The sequence below is a fragment of the Enoplosus armatus genome, chromosome 11, assembly GCF_043641665.1.
Source record: "Enoplosus armatus isolate fEnoArm2 chromosome 11, fEnoArm2.hap1, whole genome shotgun sequence".
Lineage (NCBI taxonomy): Eukaryota > Metazoa > Chordata > Actinopteri > Centrarchiformes > Enoplosidae > Enoplosus > Enoplosus armatus.
In genome coordinates this window covers 19413126-19431872 of record NC_092190.1, presented here as the reverse complement: position 1 = coordinate 19431872, position 18747 = coordinate 19413126, and the positions used below count along the sequence as shown (strand labels likewise).

Sequence of the window (18747 nt, the reverse complement as noted above, 5' to 3'; positions counted from 1 at the left end):
ATAAGAGATTTATGATAATGTCAGATGATAGAATAAGGTGCTTTGGATCTAACCATCTCGTTTTATAATGGTATTATCAAGCTGCAGGATGCAATGGGAGCTATGACTGTGCATTAAAGCCCCAGAGCTGGAGAAAAAAGATGCATCTACTGTACTTTCTGTAATGATAAGGACCAGAACACGCACAGTTTTAACACTGGTGTGAATGCAGCGGGTTTTAAAGGGGGTGTAGGCCTACTAGATGTCAAGTACAGCTGGGTTATGTACCAGCATATGTAGATTTACCGCATTAGATTGAGATTACTAATACTGAATGGCAGAGCATGGGCACATTTTAGAGACATTTAGACATTTCGCAGGGTAAAAAAAACAGTGTATCTGCGACTACGCTATCCACATATTTTATTGATTATCACCATTCTTGTTGCACACACAGAGCACACAAAACATGGCTTGTTCATATATACAGTAGCACCCAGAAAGAATCAGATTTGGAAATTTATTTTTGGCAAAGTTTTCAATCTGCACAACTGGAAACAGTGATATGAAAACATCTAAAAACACCAACTTTAATATATTTATATTTCTTTCAGCAGTGTCGCTGCACCTGGCAGGGATTCAGTGTCTTGTCGAAATACACTTAAAACATTAAAAACACTTGTTGGGCAGGAAACTCACTCCACACTGCCTCGTTTAACACTATGCTACTCTGCTTCCCTCTAAATGAACCACAGGTCAAACAGGTCTTTTTGTCTCTGGCCACATTTATAAACCGTTATTCCCGAACTGACCACAAGGGGGTGCTGCTGTCAAATGGCGATGGACTACATTGTCAGGTTCAAATTCAGAAAAGAATTAGGAGATCAATCCTCTTAACACTGGATGTTTTAAATGGCATGAAAACTATTTCATGAATGTATGGTTACTCATATATTTTGCTTGACTTATATGTATACGTATGTATAACAGCGTAGCAGCCTTGTTTCCTCTGGCCTTGTATAAACAGACGACACTATAGCTCAAAATATTAAATATAAACTGTCAAGGCAACTACGATTAAGTTTTTAAGTAAGAACTGAGAACTACAAAAAGCATAATTTAACCATCCCAGGTTTGTCGCTTTAAAAATGCTAATCAGGTTTTTTTGTTAGGGATTTATCGTGACGTCACTTCCTGAGGAGCGCTTCGCCTCCTACTTTTTGTTGGGACCTTGGGGAGAAAATCATCCCGCAGCGAGGTGGGAAAAACAGAAGAAAGAAAAACAAGTTGGAAATGTGCGAGGCTGCTGTTTAGTCGTCTACAATGCAAGCGGACGTGCTTTCGCCGTGAATTCACACGAAGAGGTCTTGTTTTTGTAAGTATCCCTTCATCCAGACCTCCACGGATCCACAAGTGACTGCGGAGCAAGTGTATGTCGGATCCAGCTTTCCCGAGCTAGAGGCGGCGTTTGTTTTGCTGCACGGGACGCGCTTGTACGGCCGGAGTCTTTTGTGTTGCTTGGGTTTGTAGCTAACGGTTAGCTCGTGCAACAAAAACAAGCGCACACCTGTTGCCTTTGCTTACACCAGGCACTTGAGGCCTTAACTGGGTGCAATTGTGATGCTAGGGGTTAAATTGTTTACTTGTTTGCTTTATTAATATTATTTCAGCAGATGTCTTACACATTTTTCTAGCCTGTTGTTGTATTTCAGACTTCTTTTTTTTTCAAATTAATTTAGCTAGCGTTCAAACTTCACCTCAAATCTTTTCTTTATCCTTACTTTGATTTTCTTTTTTGTATTTGTCGAATATCTTTACACAGTAAAAGTATTGTATTTAACTGCAAGGCCTTTTTTTAATCCCTATTAGTTTGACGTTTGGTTAACTGTTATAGTAACGTTGTAACACTGAAAGTAACAGCTAGCTAGCTAACTGTTACTGTTGATGATCAACGTAGCTTAACGTAAGTGTGAGATAACAGTTACTGGGGCTCATAATTAAAGTAACGTTCACTGGATATACGTTATCAATTCATACTCTCTCCTGAGTTACCGTATACAAAGTGATATCCGTTGATGTAACCCCCCCCAACAAAAAACTATATATATAGCTATATATCCTGTTTTTGACTTGGTTGCCAATATTTATGTAGTTTTTGTCACCTGTAACGTCAACTGTCAGTTTACACACATAGGTCGTAGCCAGGCAAATGGCTTACATGGTAATGCTAACAAAAATGGCGCACCTGCTAGTTTGCAGGTGCACAGTTCTCTCAGTTAATGTCAGGTATTCATGGTGGATATTAAATAACCTGCCAGCTGACAACTACATTTTCTCTCACAGGAAGACACTCGCATCTGTTTCTGTGATCTTAGTATACAACTGCTGGCCACCTGACATATCTCCCTTTATATGTTTAATAGTTAGACACTAGGTAACAATTCTTAAGGCTTGTACAGTTCATAAATATAAATCAACCCTTTTCTCTTACAGGTGTGGTAGTGTAACCCTCCCTCTCCCCCATCATGCTGAGTTTCCTGCGCAGGACGCTGGGGCGACGCTCCATTCGGAAACATGCAGAGAAAACCCGGTTACGGGAGGCCCAGCGTGCCACGACACACATCCCTGCTGCTGGGGATGCAAAGTCTATCATCACCTGCCGCGTATCCTTGCTGGACGGGACAGACGTCAGTGTTGACCTGCCGGTAAGGAGGGTTGCTAAGTTTTGAGCTTTTCAGGTTGTGCATGTTCATCACGCCTGGGGACGGATCACCAACCAGATACTTGTTGATCTTCAGCCATCATTTCAGAGGTTGTGCATTCTTCTATACTTTGATTGTAGTGAGCAGCAGGGTGTCACAACATTTGGAAGGACAGTTTGACTTTTAAATTATATTTAACTTGAGAGTCACAGCGCATCAGAAAAAAACTCTTTAAAAAGTTCCTGTAGATCTTTTAGTACCTGAAGACTGAGTATATACACACTTTAAAAGTAGCCGAAACAAGTTCTGTCAGGGTTAAGTCCTTGGCCAGCGGTGACACATCAGTAGTCATGATTTTATGCCCACCCACTCTCTCTTTAGCTCTCTTTCTCTTATTTTTTAACTTGTTAGCAAGGCTTATTTGTTTGTTAAATATATAAAGAGAAAGAAATCACACCTGAACCAAAACATACATGGTTTTTGAACGGGCATGTAAACAAGTAGACTGAGTCTTATAATGGATGCCCCTGTGTCTCTACTTGTCCTTCAAGTGTGCTCACTGTTCTGGTGTTGTTAAGAGGACAGTTAATACTCAGCAAATGGATCATACTTTCTGACAAATCGCTGTCAAACGGGCGTTAATGATAATGATAACCAACAGTGGTTATGTGAAAGCTAGAAAGCTGGAAAGCGAAAGCGTAAGAGCTGTACTAGTGACCATTGTGTGCCTGTGTCAGTAGAGCAGTCCTTTCAGGCTTATGTAATGTGTGTGTGTGTGTGTGTGTGTGTGTGTGTGTGTGTGTGTGTGTGTGTGTGTGTGTTGTAGTGTTGCTGATCACCTGTAATTCCATGATCCTCTCTAGATCACATGACAGAATCACATGACATACTGGGCTCATCACCAAGTGGACACAGAGCAGAACCACTCTTCCTCTTCTTCCTCTCTCTTCTGTCTTTCTTCTCCTCTTCTCCCTCTTTTTCTTCTTTCTCATGTTATTTGTTTCTCAGTGTCGACTTCTCTTAGACAAACACCAAGCTTTTGCAAGTGTTTAAGTTGTGTAACATTTTGGTGACTTTAGTGATCTTTATTTTTGCCTGGCTCACAGATTTTAAGATAAGACAAGATAAACTTTATTTATCCCACAGCGGGGAAATTTACAAGTCACAGCAGCAAAGACAGAAAGGTGCAGAAAACACAGCAGACAAGCACTGTGTCAATAAAAACCAGAAGTATTTAAAAAAAACAAAACAATATACATAATAAATACAGATAAAAAATAATTTAAAAAAATATGGGGAACAAAATAGATATAAATATATACACGGAAAATATAAAATATGTACAGATGTGCACTACTTTGTGTTTCCACTGGCATTCCATGTGTCAGATCTGCAGCATTCCTGCGAGGCTCGTCTGGTATCTAACAGTCCTGTATGACTCGATCTTATCTTGAAACCTAGCCGTCTGGTATGAATTACAAGGAAGAGAATATCTTTTCACATTATTACTGAATCTGTAATTGTTTTAAACTCCAAATTCTGTTGTTTTCTGCAAAAGACTTTCTTCCTTTATGTATTAATTTCATTTTTCCTTAAAAATAATTTCATCCAAGAGATTATTTTCTACATGTATGTAGTTGCTTATGTCTGAGACCAAGCAGTGATACTTGGTAAATGAAAACAAACCCACCAACATGTCTGACTTACTTACTAGTTTATTGAGCAAGAATCCATAAACATATTTTATTTAGCACATCTCACAAGTGACACACATTTTTTATTGTAAGAATTGTCCCTATCAGCTCAGTATTGTGCATGGAGAGGTTGGACGCATATTCTCATTCAGTCTTTCTTCTAGTGGAATGTTATCTACTCTCTCTCTGTCTCTGTCTCTCTGTCTCTCTGTCTCTCTCCCCCTCTCTCTCTCTTTTGTTTTTGGACAGCATATGATTACTGGAAATGTTCCTAGGCTTTTTCACCAGTGTTAGTTGTAGTTATTTTTTTCCCCCCATTTTATTGATGGAGTTAATTAATTTTGCCCTAGCCTAAGTGTGCTTTCATGCCTTTAAAAACTCTCAGGCTTTAGCTGTGTGCGCCTGAAGGAAGTTTTTAAAATTCAATTGGACCTCTGAATGCATTCCTGCAGGGCCCTGGCCTTGTGTTAGGTTTCAAAATGAGCTTCTTTTTTTTTTTTAGCTTCTCCTCCCCCAGATATAGGCACCTTCTGCAAACCCTTCTGTCTTATCATCCAACTATCTCCAAGTGATAGGACAATAACAAAAACACACCAGTTAGGAGCATTGCTCTGTTTGAATGCTTTGCTTCTATATGTCCATTGCACTAATGACAAACAGCATTTCAACACAACCAGAGAAGAAGTGTAGAAGAGAAGACATCAAGAAAATAATATATTTTAGGCACCTTTCCTCATTTTGTGTAGTTATCATGGCGTAGTCTCTCTTTCTCTAGCATCTTAAAAGTAGACAGTCCCAAGTTTCCCCTTCAAAGTTAATACAGTCAAAAGTTTCTCCTCTCTGTCCTGTCAGTGTTCTTGCCTTTTATTACACTAGAGCCTGCATGTGTTGACAGATACTGTAGTGCCTACTGAAACTGGAGGCACCACTTTGTTAAGGCAGCACATTTGCATCACCAGAAAACATTGTAATGCTCAGTGTTTTGGTTGGTTGTAGGGGAGGGTCTGCCATACTTACTAGAAGTTGTAGTGTTTTGAGTGTTTTGTCTTCAAGGCCTAATGTTTTGGTAGTTTGTGTATGTATGTATGTGTGTGTATAATGTGGAGTTCCTAAGTTAGGACTTTAGAGAGAGTGTTAAGAGAACTGATTCAAGCTGGGTAATGTGGGGAGCTGAACTTTTATTGGAGGAACAGTGAACATAGACATATACAAACCATCTGACAGTAGAGAAGGAAGATGAACAGATTTGCAGGAAAACATAACAGCTTCCCACTATCTATGACATTTAGTTAAACAGTCTCTGAGAAAAAGTGAAGGCAGTCTTTACTTTAAGTATAGCATATGGTGTGAAAGCCTCAGGATTGTGGAGTAGGAGCGATATCTATAAAACAGGTTTAGCAGTTTGGTTGTAAATTAAAAGAGGCTGTAGCTTCCTTTGTTGTAGTTTGGATTTATGTTGTATAGTTCTGCATAAAATGTTGTAAATGTTGTCGTTTCTTTTTTCATTTGGCTCCATCAAAGGTTTTGCATACGGCCAGGTTTCGGCTCAATAGTTGTCAATTCAAGTCAAGCTGGCAAAATTTTGGGGACCCCCTGCTAAATGGTGCAGTTTGTTTTTCTTTTTAGATGTTTAGGTGGTTGTAAATAGACGACAAAATCACAAACTGAATAGGGCTCATTCACATGCTTTACTGGCTTTCCAGCTGTGTGTGTCTGTCCCCAGTATGTAAGGCCACCCAAAGGTGTCTCCAAGGGATACCTCTGTTTGGCAGCATCCATGTCTACACGTACTTCCACACAGCCTTATGATTCACATTCCTTCCTTTTAAATTTATTTACTTCACTGTGTTTCTCTTTACCCCCCCCCCCCCCCCACACTCCCCCACTCCCCCCCCCAAGCCACCCACACTGTCACCTCCTCCGACCTCCTTTTCTATCGCTGTAGATTTGTAGACCCGAGAAAAAGTGAAGCACATGCATGCTTTGTTAATTTTTACATCAAATAAATCATTCTGTTGATGATAGTACAGCTCGTCATTGGCAAGTTGGACATAAAATACAATAGCCTAATAAAATGAAATAATAGTCTGAAAGACACAGCATTTAAGTGAACTGACTGGATTTGAATCGTCCCTTACTGAAATATTTATGTTCATTTTTGTATGTAGGTTCTATTTTTTTTTTCTGTATGCTTCTATTCTCAAAAAGCTCTAGAATCTAAAATATACTACCACTATGCAATGTAATTACATCATGGATGTGAGTGTGTGTTGATACCTCATCCATTGTTTAACCATGCCTGTTTACCTGATTCAAAGCAAGCTGTAGATCCGATGAATTGCTGGGACGTGTTCTCACCCTTTGTCTTGGGTCAGTGGTGTTTGCATAGTCACACAGTGGCTTTATTGCTTTAATGGGCATGTGAATAGATGCATCATTGAGGACAGACTGCTTTAACTTATCTCTTGCAGAGTAATGGGTAAACATGGCCATAAAATTGTTGGTTAAGGGGTATTGTTTCCATTTTGGACAGCCATGTTGTAAATGCTTGTTTTTAGAGAGCAGTCAAGTGTGAATCTAAGAAACCACATGATTTTCCTTCTTGACATCCCCCATTCTTCTACCTGTCCATGGCGTTGTGTTTTGGCCCTTATAAGATGGATGCATTACTACGCTGGTTGGTTTAATGGACTTAAATTGCCTTCGATGAGAGCATCAGTTAAATACCTCAGTTGCAACTGAACCATTCTGACACAGTGTCTGAGAGACAGAGCTGTATGCTCACAGGCAGGCAGAAAGACTGCAAACAGTCAAACAGTACTGCAGGCAGTCTAACAAGGCCTTGGGAGCAGCACACATGCACACACACACATTCACAATGCGTCCTTTGTACTCTCTCTCCCTGGGTACTGTAGGGGTGCGGTGTGCCTTGTCAACTATGCCAGCTAGCATGGGGCCAGCCCCCCTGAGCTGCCCAGGAGCTCTCTTGGGGGTGCGGGGGTGTGTAGGAGACATAGGGAAACCTCAAGTGCACCCATGCCCCTCTCCTTTCCTCACATCATTTTGCCAGTTTCTTTTCCCCTCATTTCTGTGGGTGAAATGTTGTAGTAAGATTTACCTCAGTAGAAGTTAAAGACAAGACTATGAGCTGATGGAACTTGTGGTGTAAATGGAAATTCATGTTCATTTGGAAAATGAACGAATGATTGTGTTGTTTACAATGTTGCCATTAGAAAAATAAAAACCAAGAAATCTGAGTTATTGTTGACCTGGAAGCATTCCCGTTGCAAGTGTTACAGTGGGTAGTTGTTGCAACGGTTAGTGCATCATTAAGCAACTGTACAAAAACAATCCTCACACTCCAGTAATTCACTGCAGGGATACCTTTTGGACATGTGACCATGATTTGTTACCCTGCATCCTGTGTGGGGCCTTGTTGACATTTCACATGGTGGCTCAAAGGGGCAATAAATCATAGATGTTGTGGTTCTCTAAAATACTTTTGATGCTTGTGAAAATTAAGAGATTTTGGAAATCTACAATTTCTTGCAACTGTAGTTGGCATGATACAAGAAATGATTAGAGGAAAGATAAAGGAAAAAATCCAGAAGGAGATGGGAGCAAAAATGTGCAGCTGCTGACTAATCTTGGATAGCGTCTTTTCCTAACATAGTGAAGGGCCCACAGAGCCAGATGATCACATGATGCATCCAGCCACCCCACTTCCCTCAGCTCCTGGGTGTCTGGGGCACTTCAACCCCCGTTACCATGGTGACCCTGTCGCTGTGCCTCATGGTGGGGTTTGGAAGTTAGATGCCTGTGTGTGAGTGCACAGGAGAGATCTCCCCGTCCCAGGCAGTAACTGGTACGGCCTTGTCAGAAAGGGCAGCAAATTTTCAAACTCAGAATACCTCGTGTTAATATTTTCTCATATCTCTCTATTCAAATCCCGAACACAAATATACACGTAAACCAAACAAAACTCAAGGTAGTGCAAAAAAATAACACCGTTTGGTCTTGTGAACTTCTTCAGACAAACCAGATGCACACTTAAAAATGTTTTTATTCTTCCAAAACTTTTGATTTTAGAGCTGAAATGATTAGTTGACAATTAATATGCAACTATTTTGATTATCGAATGAGTATCAAAATTCACCCTGTAAATGAATCACACATCGCATATATATATATATCACATTCATTTAATATCTCTTGTCTACAACTTGCTGTTTTCTTCATGACCCTTGGTGGGGCCATACTTAGGTCCTCTGTTTGTTTGTGTGTCTCCCTGATCAGAAAAAAGCCAAAGGTGAGGAGCTGTTTGACCAGATCATGTACCATATGGACATCGTAGAGAAAGACTACTTCGGACTGCGCTTCATGGACTCGGCACAAGTGCCGGTAAGAATGGAGATCCACTTTACATTATAGTCTCTTATAACTTTGAACTGTATTTTTTTTTTTTAAGTTTTGTTTCATTGCCAGAGTTTTGTCTAATTAGTTGGGTTGCACATTCAGGTAATTTTTTTATAATCATGTTTTATGATTTTTTTGTTTTGCTATTGAAAAAGGTAATGTCGTTCCTGTGATTGTTGATACCATTAATTGTAATTAGTAATTACTGAACTTATCAGAGTTTTTACATTCCAACATTTCGGGCAATATAATCTTCTCAGCTGCTGTTCACAGCCAGACTTCAGATTTCAGATCACTATTCACCCATGTGAAGGAAGGCTTGAGTCAGAGACTCTCCCTTCCAGTGAATGGGCTAAAGGGATTGGTTATGGGACCTTTGTCAGCTCTGGGAGTCAGGCTGGGCTCTGAGACCAACTGTTTTAAGTCAATGATCTGCCAGTGACCCTGTTCCTTCACCCTGATTCTCTGTGAAGGCCATGGAGGGACGGAGAGCTGGTGGGAGGAAAGATGTAACTGAAGGGAGGGACACCGAGGAGAGGGGTGGGGGTAGAGAGTCAAAAGGGTGGGAGAGAGAGAGAGAGAGGGGGAGGGAGGGAGGGCTGTAATAAGGAATGTGGGGGAGAGGAGACTAGAGTGCTGCGAGTTCCTCTGTTATCTCTCTCTCTCTCTCTCTCTCTCTCTCTCTCTCTCTCTCTCTCTCTCTCTCTCTCTCTCTCTCTCTCTCTCTCTCTCTCTCTCTCTCTCTCTCTCTCTCTCTCTCTCTCTCTCTCTCTCTCTCTCTCTCTCTCTCTCTCTCTCTCTCTCTCTCTCTCTCTCTCTCTCTCTCTCTCTCTCTCTCTGCCACCACCTCTCCTTGACATTTTTCGTGCCTCATAGAGCCTGAACTTCCAAGAAGAATTACAGCACCAAACCCCAAACCGAACACTGACTAGTGTGTGTGTGTGTGTGTGTGTGTTGAGAAAGGACCTCCCAGCATTCAACTATCCATTAACTTAACTGTCCACTTTTGTTCATTCATTCAGTTGCACACATAAATATTTAATGTTTGTAAACTGAATAAAGGCGGACATGATAGTTGTGGAGAAAAGGACTATTCTTGTAAGATGTGACAAATGTGAAAGCAAGATTGCTGGGTTTTTTTTTGTTTGTTTTTTACTAAACTTGACCTCACTGTATATTGTTCAAGCTGCTGTGTTTTTTAAACTGTTATCTCTTTTATTGTTGTTTCAGCACTGGCTTGATGTTACAAAAAGTATCAAAAAGCAAGTGAAAAGTAAGTATGCAGAGTGGTGTATCTGGTATTTAAGACAAATGTAGTACTTTTTTTTCTTCTTGCTGGTGTTTTGGTCATTACCTAATACATTAAGCTCTAACATTTACTCTCTGTCTTTTAGTTGGCCCACCATACTGCCTTCACATGAGAGTTAAGTTTTACTCCTCAGAACCCAACAACCTGCACGAGGAGCTCACCAGGTGAGTTAAGCCACAAACATATGAACTGCTTGATTTCTCTTGCACTCACATTTTCAAAGCCCAGTGAAATGGCGCTTTTGTGTTTGTTTATTTTTTTTAAATCTGTAAATCTCAAATACCTGAAAGAAAATTTTTTATATAGAGAAATATAAGAAATGGAGGGTTACTGCAGGGCTACTCGCTAAGACAAATCAGCTTCTACTTCCCCATGTATCTACCCATTGATTCAAAAACAAAATGTAATTTGCTTCAATGTCTCATGCTGCCAGTTTGGCATAGATTGTTGTTTAAGTATCATCACATTTCATTACCATATTTAACTGAATTGTTTTGTTTCTCTTTCAGATACCTATTTGTTTTACAGTTAAAGCAAGACATCCTCAGTGGCAAGTAAGTAATGTTAACTGCGATCCACCTCGACCAAATACTATGCACTGAACTTTTTATAATGGTGTCATGGTACTCCAGATACATGTTCAGTAAGAAAGCCAGATAGAGTTAGTCAGAGTGATAGTTTATTTACCATGACATTAAAATGACCTAGTGGTGGCTTGTCGGTTACATATCTCAGCAGTTAACAGTTTAGGTGCTGCCAGTAGATTGTAGAAGCCTTTAAAAACAAACATTTGTCATAATAAAGTAGCCCTGCTGTCTTGTCATCCAACCTGTTATGCCTTTCTGCATCAGTTTTTTTTATCCCTTTAAACCCGAATCCTTTTGTTGTGTTGGTGGTCATGGCCATGTTACTGTAAGAGGCTTACAGGATTACATGTTAATGAACAGAATTATTAACAGTAGTCAGTAAGTGAACTGGGAATGTAAGTATAGGTTTTTACTACAAAGGCGATACATTGTTTGAATAATAATAGGACGTGGTAGACACCAGTAAGCCTCAGTGTGGGTCATAGGGTGATTTTAGTGGTCTATGGCAGTGTTTTAGCTTCAGTGATTTTGCTGTGGCTGGCTCTTACCATGTATGTGTTTTCAGGCTAGAATGTCCATTTGACACAGCGGTGGAGTTGGCTGCCTTCTCGATACAGGGTAAGCACAGCAGGTAGCCGGGATTCTCTACAGCCCTGTTTTTGGTCAATGGGATCACCTCTGTAACAGCTGTCATTGTTTGTCCGTTGTATGTGTGATGTATTTTGCAGTGCACACTTCTTTGCAGAGTTGAGATGTGTACTGTGTTCACTGCAGAGAGCCTCAAAAGGCCTGTGTAGTAAAAATGTAGCATGTGCTTATACCAGTTAGTATGGTGTGAGTCAGGCAAGCATTAGTCAGTCTTAGGTTGGAGTCCTTATTCATTTGTCCAAATGCCAATGCACTTGGTCAGCACACAGGTTTGGCCCCTCATGATTTAAGGGCAAATATAGTTAAATGATCCTGAATCCAAGGGCAAGAACTTTTTTATTCATCTTACCTCTTTGGCTAAAAAAACAAAATGAAAAAATAAAACTCTTTGGAGGACATTTAAAATCTTTCATGACATTTCTGTTACTACTGTAACTCTCACCTCCTATTAATTCAGTAGTTTCTTAGTAGAAGTGTCAGTCAAATGTCTATGCAACAGCAGGAATATTATCTCCTGTTTCCTCGAAGTATTTGCTTGTCGAACTTTCAGTTCAGCTCCCATAGCTGCGTACAATACATTTAAAAATGCTCTGATGGAGCAGAACTGTATTGGGCTTTCTACTCTACAAAATGTTGAAGGGTAAAGAGCCCATACCTTTTTAAACTACACATATTTACTGTTCTTAATAATTACAAATGCAGCATTTACCTGCAAGAGCAATATAAAGAGTGCTGCTTCAGAGGAACAAATATTAAGTCATTAGGGACGTTTATGGAGTGCGATTGCGTGCACAAACCCTCTGACTCACACACACACACACACACACACACACACACACACACACACAGTCACTGTCGGGTAAATGCCAGCTCATTAGTGCTCTATCCTCTTCGGAGGCCCCCTAATCCAGCACCCTTTCCGTCTTTCTGTCTTCTCTCTTTCCTTCAGTTGAGCTTTCTCCCTTCGTTTTCCTTTTTTTCAGAATTATGTTGGTCCACTGACATTTACTGGGATAGAGATAGGATAAGATTATCTTTTCTCTCCTCTATATCCTGAGGCTTTGCTCACAGCTGGGCTAGCTAAACAGTGAAGTCCTAGTTTCTCCTATCTACCCAAGCACTGCAAAATGTAATCAGAACCGAGGCTTTTCAGTCTCAGTCCTATTTCTCTACACCACATTACCAAAGAAAAGGTTTTTCTTGACTTTGTCTTGGTTTCAACACACTATTCTTATTCTTATATAGAGAATATTTATGTTTTTTTCCTGCCTCAATCTTCTTTTTGTCTCCTTTTTTCACCTGATAAAATCTATGACCTCTTGTCCAGTGAGAGATCAGATACTCATCAGTCACTTTAATAATGCTGTTAGTCTTCAGTGGAATTGTACACTGAATTGCCAGTTTATTGGACCTGTACAGTGTTGCTCCGAGTGTGAACTGTGTGTACCTGTGTTTTCAGCTGAGCTAGGTGATTGTGACCCATTAGACCATAATCTGGATCTGGTGTCAGAATTTCGCTTCATCCCCAACCAGACAGAGGACGTGGAGCTGGCGATATACAACGCGTGGAAGGAGTGCAGGTAAGCTCCTCACAACAGCTAAACCACTATATGTATGGCCAGTCAGTTATACTGAATATCAATGAGGAGCGCTGCACTTACACAGTGGCCACAGACAGCAGAGAATGTATGCTGTGTGGGCTTGGGCTTGGGACAACACTGCATTAATACACCATCCTTATTTTTATTTCATCCTTTCAGCTCTGAGCTGCAGTTATGTTTTTGATCTTGCAAACATTTCTCTCCGTTTTGTTTCCCCTCCTCCCTTCTTTCCCCACTCTCCTTCAGAGGTCAGACACCAGCCCAAGCTGAAATTAACTACCTGAATAAAGCCAAGTGGCTAGAAATGTATGGGGTGGACATGCATATGGTCAAGGTAACTGACACACACTCTTTGTCACTGGCATGTACCGTATACCCTGAATTGGAAGTCACGTTGTCTCTTCTATCTTTCCTGTCTTTCTTTCCATGTCTGCACCGCAGGCAAGAGATGGTAATGAGTACAGTCTGGGTTTGACACCCACTGGAGTTCTGGTCTTTGAAGGAGAAACCAAGATCGGGCTCTTCTTCTGGTATGTTTGGTTATATCCTAATTTACTGAAATATTTACTTAAATGCATTTTGAGTTTTCATTAGTTCTGTCTGTGTTTTGTGTTTTTTTTTAACCTTGTTGTAGGCCCAAGATCACTTGTCTGGATTTCAAGAAGAGCAAACTGACACTGGTGGTAGTGGAGGATGATGAACAGGTGAACATGAGCACACACACTCAGAGACTCGCCATACAGTGGCATGTTGAAAATGCAGAATATACATTCAATCCCCCATAGTAATCCCCATTGTTAAAAGTATATCAATAAGTATAGTATATCATTCACAACCAAAAATGTCTAACCACAGTACCGCAGCTCCGTCCTCCCTGAAGTGCAAAATATTGAATTGAAAACTATGAATTGTTACAACTTGTAAAATGAACTGACCTACAAAAATAGGAAATAATTAAACAAACAAACCACTTTGCTCTTTGAAATAAATCTCAACATTTTTACCACATATTAACTGACAGGACAAAGACAATTATTCACAAACTCAGGTAGACCATGCATGCATTTGTTCGAAATCACTTAGAACTCAGAAAATGTACAAACAAGTAATATTCCTCTTGAAACCTTGATTTGAAGTAGTGCCTAATCCCTGAAAGAGATTGGTTCCAAATCAAAATGAAACAAGACTTAGTGTTGTACTATCCCGAGGCTAGTGTATATGAGAGGGAACGAGAGTCTGTTTATGTCCATCCTGGAGGTCTGTGAGGGAGGTTAATAAAGAAGCCTGCCCTCTCTGGTATTTCTGGTATGCACAATTCTCCTACACACACACACACACACACACACACACACACACACACACACACACACACGCCTCCCAACTCTACACTAAACAGTTATATACTGTATGCTAGTCTTGCCGCCACAGGTATTTATTTACCTTATGCTTGATGATGCCTGACCTAACCTCTTAAACACCAGAGGACCCAACCAAGTTTTGCTTTTTAATTCACTGTGGTGGTCGGGTTCTTCTTACAATAAATTGCTGCAGGTCTCCAAATTTTGATTAAACCTAAAATGGCAGGAGAGCGTCTGGGATCAGTCTCATACCAAGCAACACATGGTACATTGTCTGTTACCTGAACAGCTTTCTGACCTGGAGGCGGCCATGCTTGTTGTTTTTTTTACTTGTTACATGCAAGAATCGTTTGACTCCTGTAATGTTAAAGTTAACCGGGCATTAGGTGTTTTTAAATGTGCCGGTTTATATTTAGAGTTTTTCCCGGCTGGTTCAGCATTTAGCATGGTCTTTGAATAAATTGGAGTGTGTGCATCAGCAAACTCTCAGTGCTCTCTGGACACGGTACTCAGTATGGATCATGGTTTGCCTGTTTTATTTGTGTAAAGGCTTGTTAGGGGGTTTTTGCCTTTGAGTGAGAAAGTTCAAAGGAACCATAACTGATTTAATGGGCCATTTGCAGTTTCATTGCCATACCTAGGGTCCTTTTTGGGCAGGATCTAGATTTAACACCAGAGTTTCTGTGCATATGCGGAATACGAGAAGCATACCTAAAAAACTAAACTAAACTAAAAACCAATGAGACGATGGAAACAAAGCAAAGAACTGCAGAGCATCTGACTGTGACACTGGAATGGATCCAGCCAGTGCAAGTTTTGTGACTGGCTGTGGTGCCAGGCAGGCTTTCATCTAGGCCACAACAAGAAATCAGATTAATGAGGCAGCACCTCCGCGCTGTAGTGCAGCCTTTCATTCTTCACATTTTAGTTGTTCAACAAGCAAGAACTAGCACACGAGCTTTGTTTTACTGAAAATATGTTGGCTAAGACTGAAGGAATTTCAAATGACTCTTAAGTGTTGAATTTGATTTGTATTAATGGTGGGTGAAGCATGCCACAAACACTGTGCCATGGCTGCACTATGTGAAGTACATGTTGTATGTCACTGTACTGACAACTTAGCCTCTTCTCTCTATCACCCAAATCTAACCATCCTCCAATCCAATCCTCCCCAGGGCAAAGAACAGGAGCACACCTTTGTCTTCAGGATGGACCACCCAAAGGCCTGTAAACACCTGTGGAAGTGTGCAGTGGAGCACCACGCTTTCTTTAGGCTGAGAGGTCCGGTACAGAAGAACTCTGCCCGCTCTGGATTCATACGCATGGGATCGCGCTTCAGATACAGGTAACTGATGGATGTACAGGCAGATCAAAGGGTCAAGGATGCTTTTGAATGAGGCCCTTTTGAGGGTTGCAATATCCTTTTGTATCAAATACAAAGGGCTGAAAGTTTTCAACAATTTTAGATTGACCAAATGAATTCTGCGTGCAAATCCCATGGCAACAGTAATTTTTTCCCACTAATCAACAGAAAAAACTGATGTCAAAGTAAAAACAAATCTCTTCATTTTAGAATTATTATTTTTTAAGTATTCAGTTCCTTATAACGCTCCAAAATCATCACTCGTGGTGAATTGACAACAACTTTACGCAGACCAGCTGTGACAAGCAATTCTAGTACATGTGTATCTGAAAGGTCTAACTGCTGGAGGGTTCACTTTGACATTGAAGACTCTTTTCTGTTGATCTGTATCAAAAAATCTGTTGAAGCTGGTGACTTCTAGCTGGAAGAGAAGAATACAGTTGAAATTGCTGTGGGGAATAAATGCAGCAGGGCTGCTTGCTTAAAAAGAAGGCTTTGGGGGATGGGAAACTGCTGATGAGTTAAGTGCCACAAATTTATAGGGCCATGTGTTTGTTTCTGTGCCTTGTGTTTGAACGTACCAACAGAGATAACCCTAGTTTGACGCACAGTATCATTCTCTGTACATACAGAAAAGCCCACGTGTGTACACACAGATACTTGCAGTGGTACAAGACAGGCACTCACTGTCAACATACCGCAGTAGCCAGCTAGTTCCCTTCTGTGTGTGTTTAAACATTACCCAGTTGGATAAGCATTGGTGGTAATGTTGGTTTAACACGGAGGTTACAGGGTTTGTTGTTAATAGAAGGTTATCGCTTGGATGGATCCAGAGTTCAGCAGGGGTCATCGCTGTGCTTTTTGTTTTTGGGACAATGAGGTTTATCCAAGAATCATTAGCAAAAGTTGTCTTTTGTATTTAATGATTTGGGCTGCATTGGTCAGGGTTACTATTACTTAGAGTCTGTGAACAAACAGAAGTTCTTGCAAGTGTACAACACTTTTATTTGTGTGTGTGTGTGTGTGTGTGTGTGTGTGTGTGTGTGACCAGTGGAAAGACAGAGTATCAGACAACCAAGGCCAATAAAGCAAGGAGATCAGCCTCCTTTGAGAGAAGGCCCAGTCGACGTTACTCCAGAAGAACCATGCATAACAGAGGTGAGAACGACATTCACCCAGTCACACACCTACACAGCACGTGTGAATATACTGCCTATAAACCTAACAATCAATGTTAACACTTTAAATACACCATTATATAGCAAAATACATACAAATGCAAGCACACATATACATAGGATATACACACATTATGACATATTAGCCTTGCATGCAGAAATAGAAATATCTTGCATGATGGATACATGTACACGTCCTTCAGTTTATTAAAGCATGTGTATTTGTTTGTGATTTAGAATCTGTCTGAACACAACACTTACTGTATGTTCTTTGTGTTTTTACAGGACCATTCAATCTCCACGAGTGAGTACACTGCTATTCAAACAATGGGATTGTGCCATTGCCTGATGACTTTAAATGACTTTATCTGTCATCTCCATGTACAGCTTTAATATTAGGGTGATCACATCCACATCAGTTGATTTGTGTTGAAATTGTAGAAAATGTGTTGTTTATTCATCTGTGTTCTTAAAGCTTAAAGTGTTGTGACTCACACACACACACACACACACTCCCTCATATTCAGTTTCACCATAAACCTTGACTATAATCTTGTTACAGAGGTAGCCTGTTGCTGTGGGGATATGTGTGTGGGCTAAAGACATGATGTCAGTGATAGTTTTATGCTGTTATGGGACCAGTTGACTCAAAGCATTGTGATTTTAAACGCTCCTGTGAATTTCCATCACACCTGATTGGACAGACCTGCACTGTCGCAACGAAGCAACAAAAATAAGGATGGGGATTTGCAAATTGGCTCATGGATAACCTGGTAGAGAACATAATGGAGAAAGTATTGTCATAAATTTAGCCAAATTGTACATCTGCATTGCTCTAAAATATTGTTCCTGGAGGCTAGACACTAACTACAAGCTTCTCTGTATAATTTGCTACCCATGGTGGCCTCTCAGACAAATTTAGATGAGCAATGTGCTCTGTGAAAAGCATTGTGAGAGACTTTAAGAGTCCCTGGTTTATTTCTGAAGTGTTCTAAAGTGTTCAGACGACACTGAATACCAGTTCAGTTAGTTACAGTATAAACCCATGTACAATATTAAGAATTCTCTCAGGTGCTTTGCTATTTGTTCTCTGAATAAAATCTCAATTTCTTTCTTTGCTCAGGGTTCTTTCCTCGGGCAATGGAGTCAGCTCCAGCAAAGACAACAAGGTGAGGAGCAAAACGGCTGTGTGTATTTTAATCCCTCCTCCATTATACAGGGAAACATAATAGAGCAGTGCAACAGACTTAGACAGGGTTTGAACTCAGAGATGAGACATCAAGCAAGGATCAGACTGCAGGCAAGAATATAGGACCAACAAATCTAGATGTTTTCACATAGAAAACAAATAGCCAACTGTATTTAGTCATATAAATGAAATAACATGAAACAGCGTAGAATATTTCATAATGAAAAGTTTAGTGATAGATTTCATTGTGTATTATTTTATTTCCTTCTTTCCTTTCTCAGCATTCTCAATACCTTCCAATCTCATGCTTCTTTGTTCCCATCTCCGTACATCTACCATCCCTCTTCTCTAATACACGTTTTCTCCCCCTTTCTTTCCTGCTTCAGGTTTCTTCCAGTAGAGGTGCCCGGTCAGTATTGCCTGTGGTCAGCCCGGCAGCTGCTTCTGCCTGTGGACCGATGGAAATCGAGGCTCTACCCAGGAGTCCTGGAGGAGAAAAGAGGAGGTTGGTACCTGGATTTTTTTTTTTTTATGCCTGGTTCAGAGTCAGTTCTTTTGAACGTCTGACTATTTTATTATCATTATTCTTATTCTTATTTAATTTTTATTATTAATGTATTTATTTATTTAAATAATTTGAAGCTCGCCTTTCACCTAGTATTTGTTGAAATACACTCCAGCCCTCTGCAACCCTGAAGCGCATAAGCACTTTAGAAAATGGAT

General features: G+C 40.4%; 1 protein-coding gene across 1 annotated transcript in view; it reads left to right on the top strand.

Annotated features, from left to right (window-relative positions):
• Nucleotides 1-1272: 1272 nt before the first annotated feature.
• epb41l5 (erythrocyte membrane protein band 4.1 like 5) overlaps nucleotides 1273-18747 on the top strand; it is a 28642-nt gene continuing 11167 nt past the window's right edge. The window contains exons 1-16 of the mRNA XM_070914237.1: nucleotides 1273-1354; nucleotides 2473-2684; nucleotides 8672-8776; nucleotides 10022-10064; nucleotides 10186-10264; nucleotides 10610-10654; nucleotides 11253-11305; nucleotides 12795-12915; nucleotides 13183-13270; nucleotides 13378-13466; nucleotides 13571-13640; nucleotides 15470-15639; nucleotides 16709-16815; nucleotides 17121-17139; nucleotides 17959-18004; nucleotides 18411-18529. Of these exons, the coding sequence (XP_070770338.1) occupies nucleotides 2505-2684; nucleotides 8672-8776; nucleotides 10022-10064; nucleotides 10186-10264; nucleotides 10610-10654; nucleotides 11253-11305; nucleotides 12795-12915; nucleotides 13183-13270; nucleotides 13378-13466; nucleotides 13571-13640; nucleotides 15470-15639; nucleotides 16709-16815; nucleotides 17121-17139; nucleotides 17959-18004; nucleotides 18411-18529 (1334 nt within the window). The 5' untranslated portion in view covers nucleotides 1273-1354; nucleotides 2473-2504. The remainder of the gene's footprint in view (nucleotides 1355-2472; nucleotides 2685-8671; nucleotides 8777-10021; nucleotides 10065-10185; nucleotides 10265-10609; nucleotides 10655-11252; nucleotides 11306-12794; nucleotides 12916-13182; nucleotides 13271-13377; nucleotides 13467-13570; nucleotides 13641-15469; nucleotides 15640-16708; nucleotides 16816-17120; nucleotides 17140-17958; nucleotides 18005-18410; nucleotides 18530-18747) is intronic.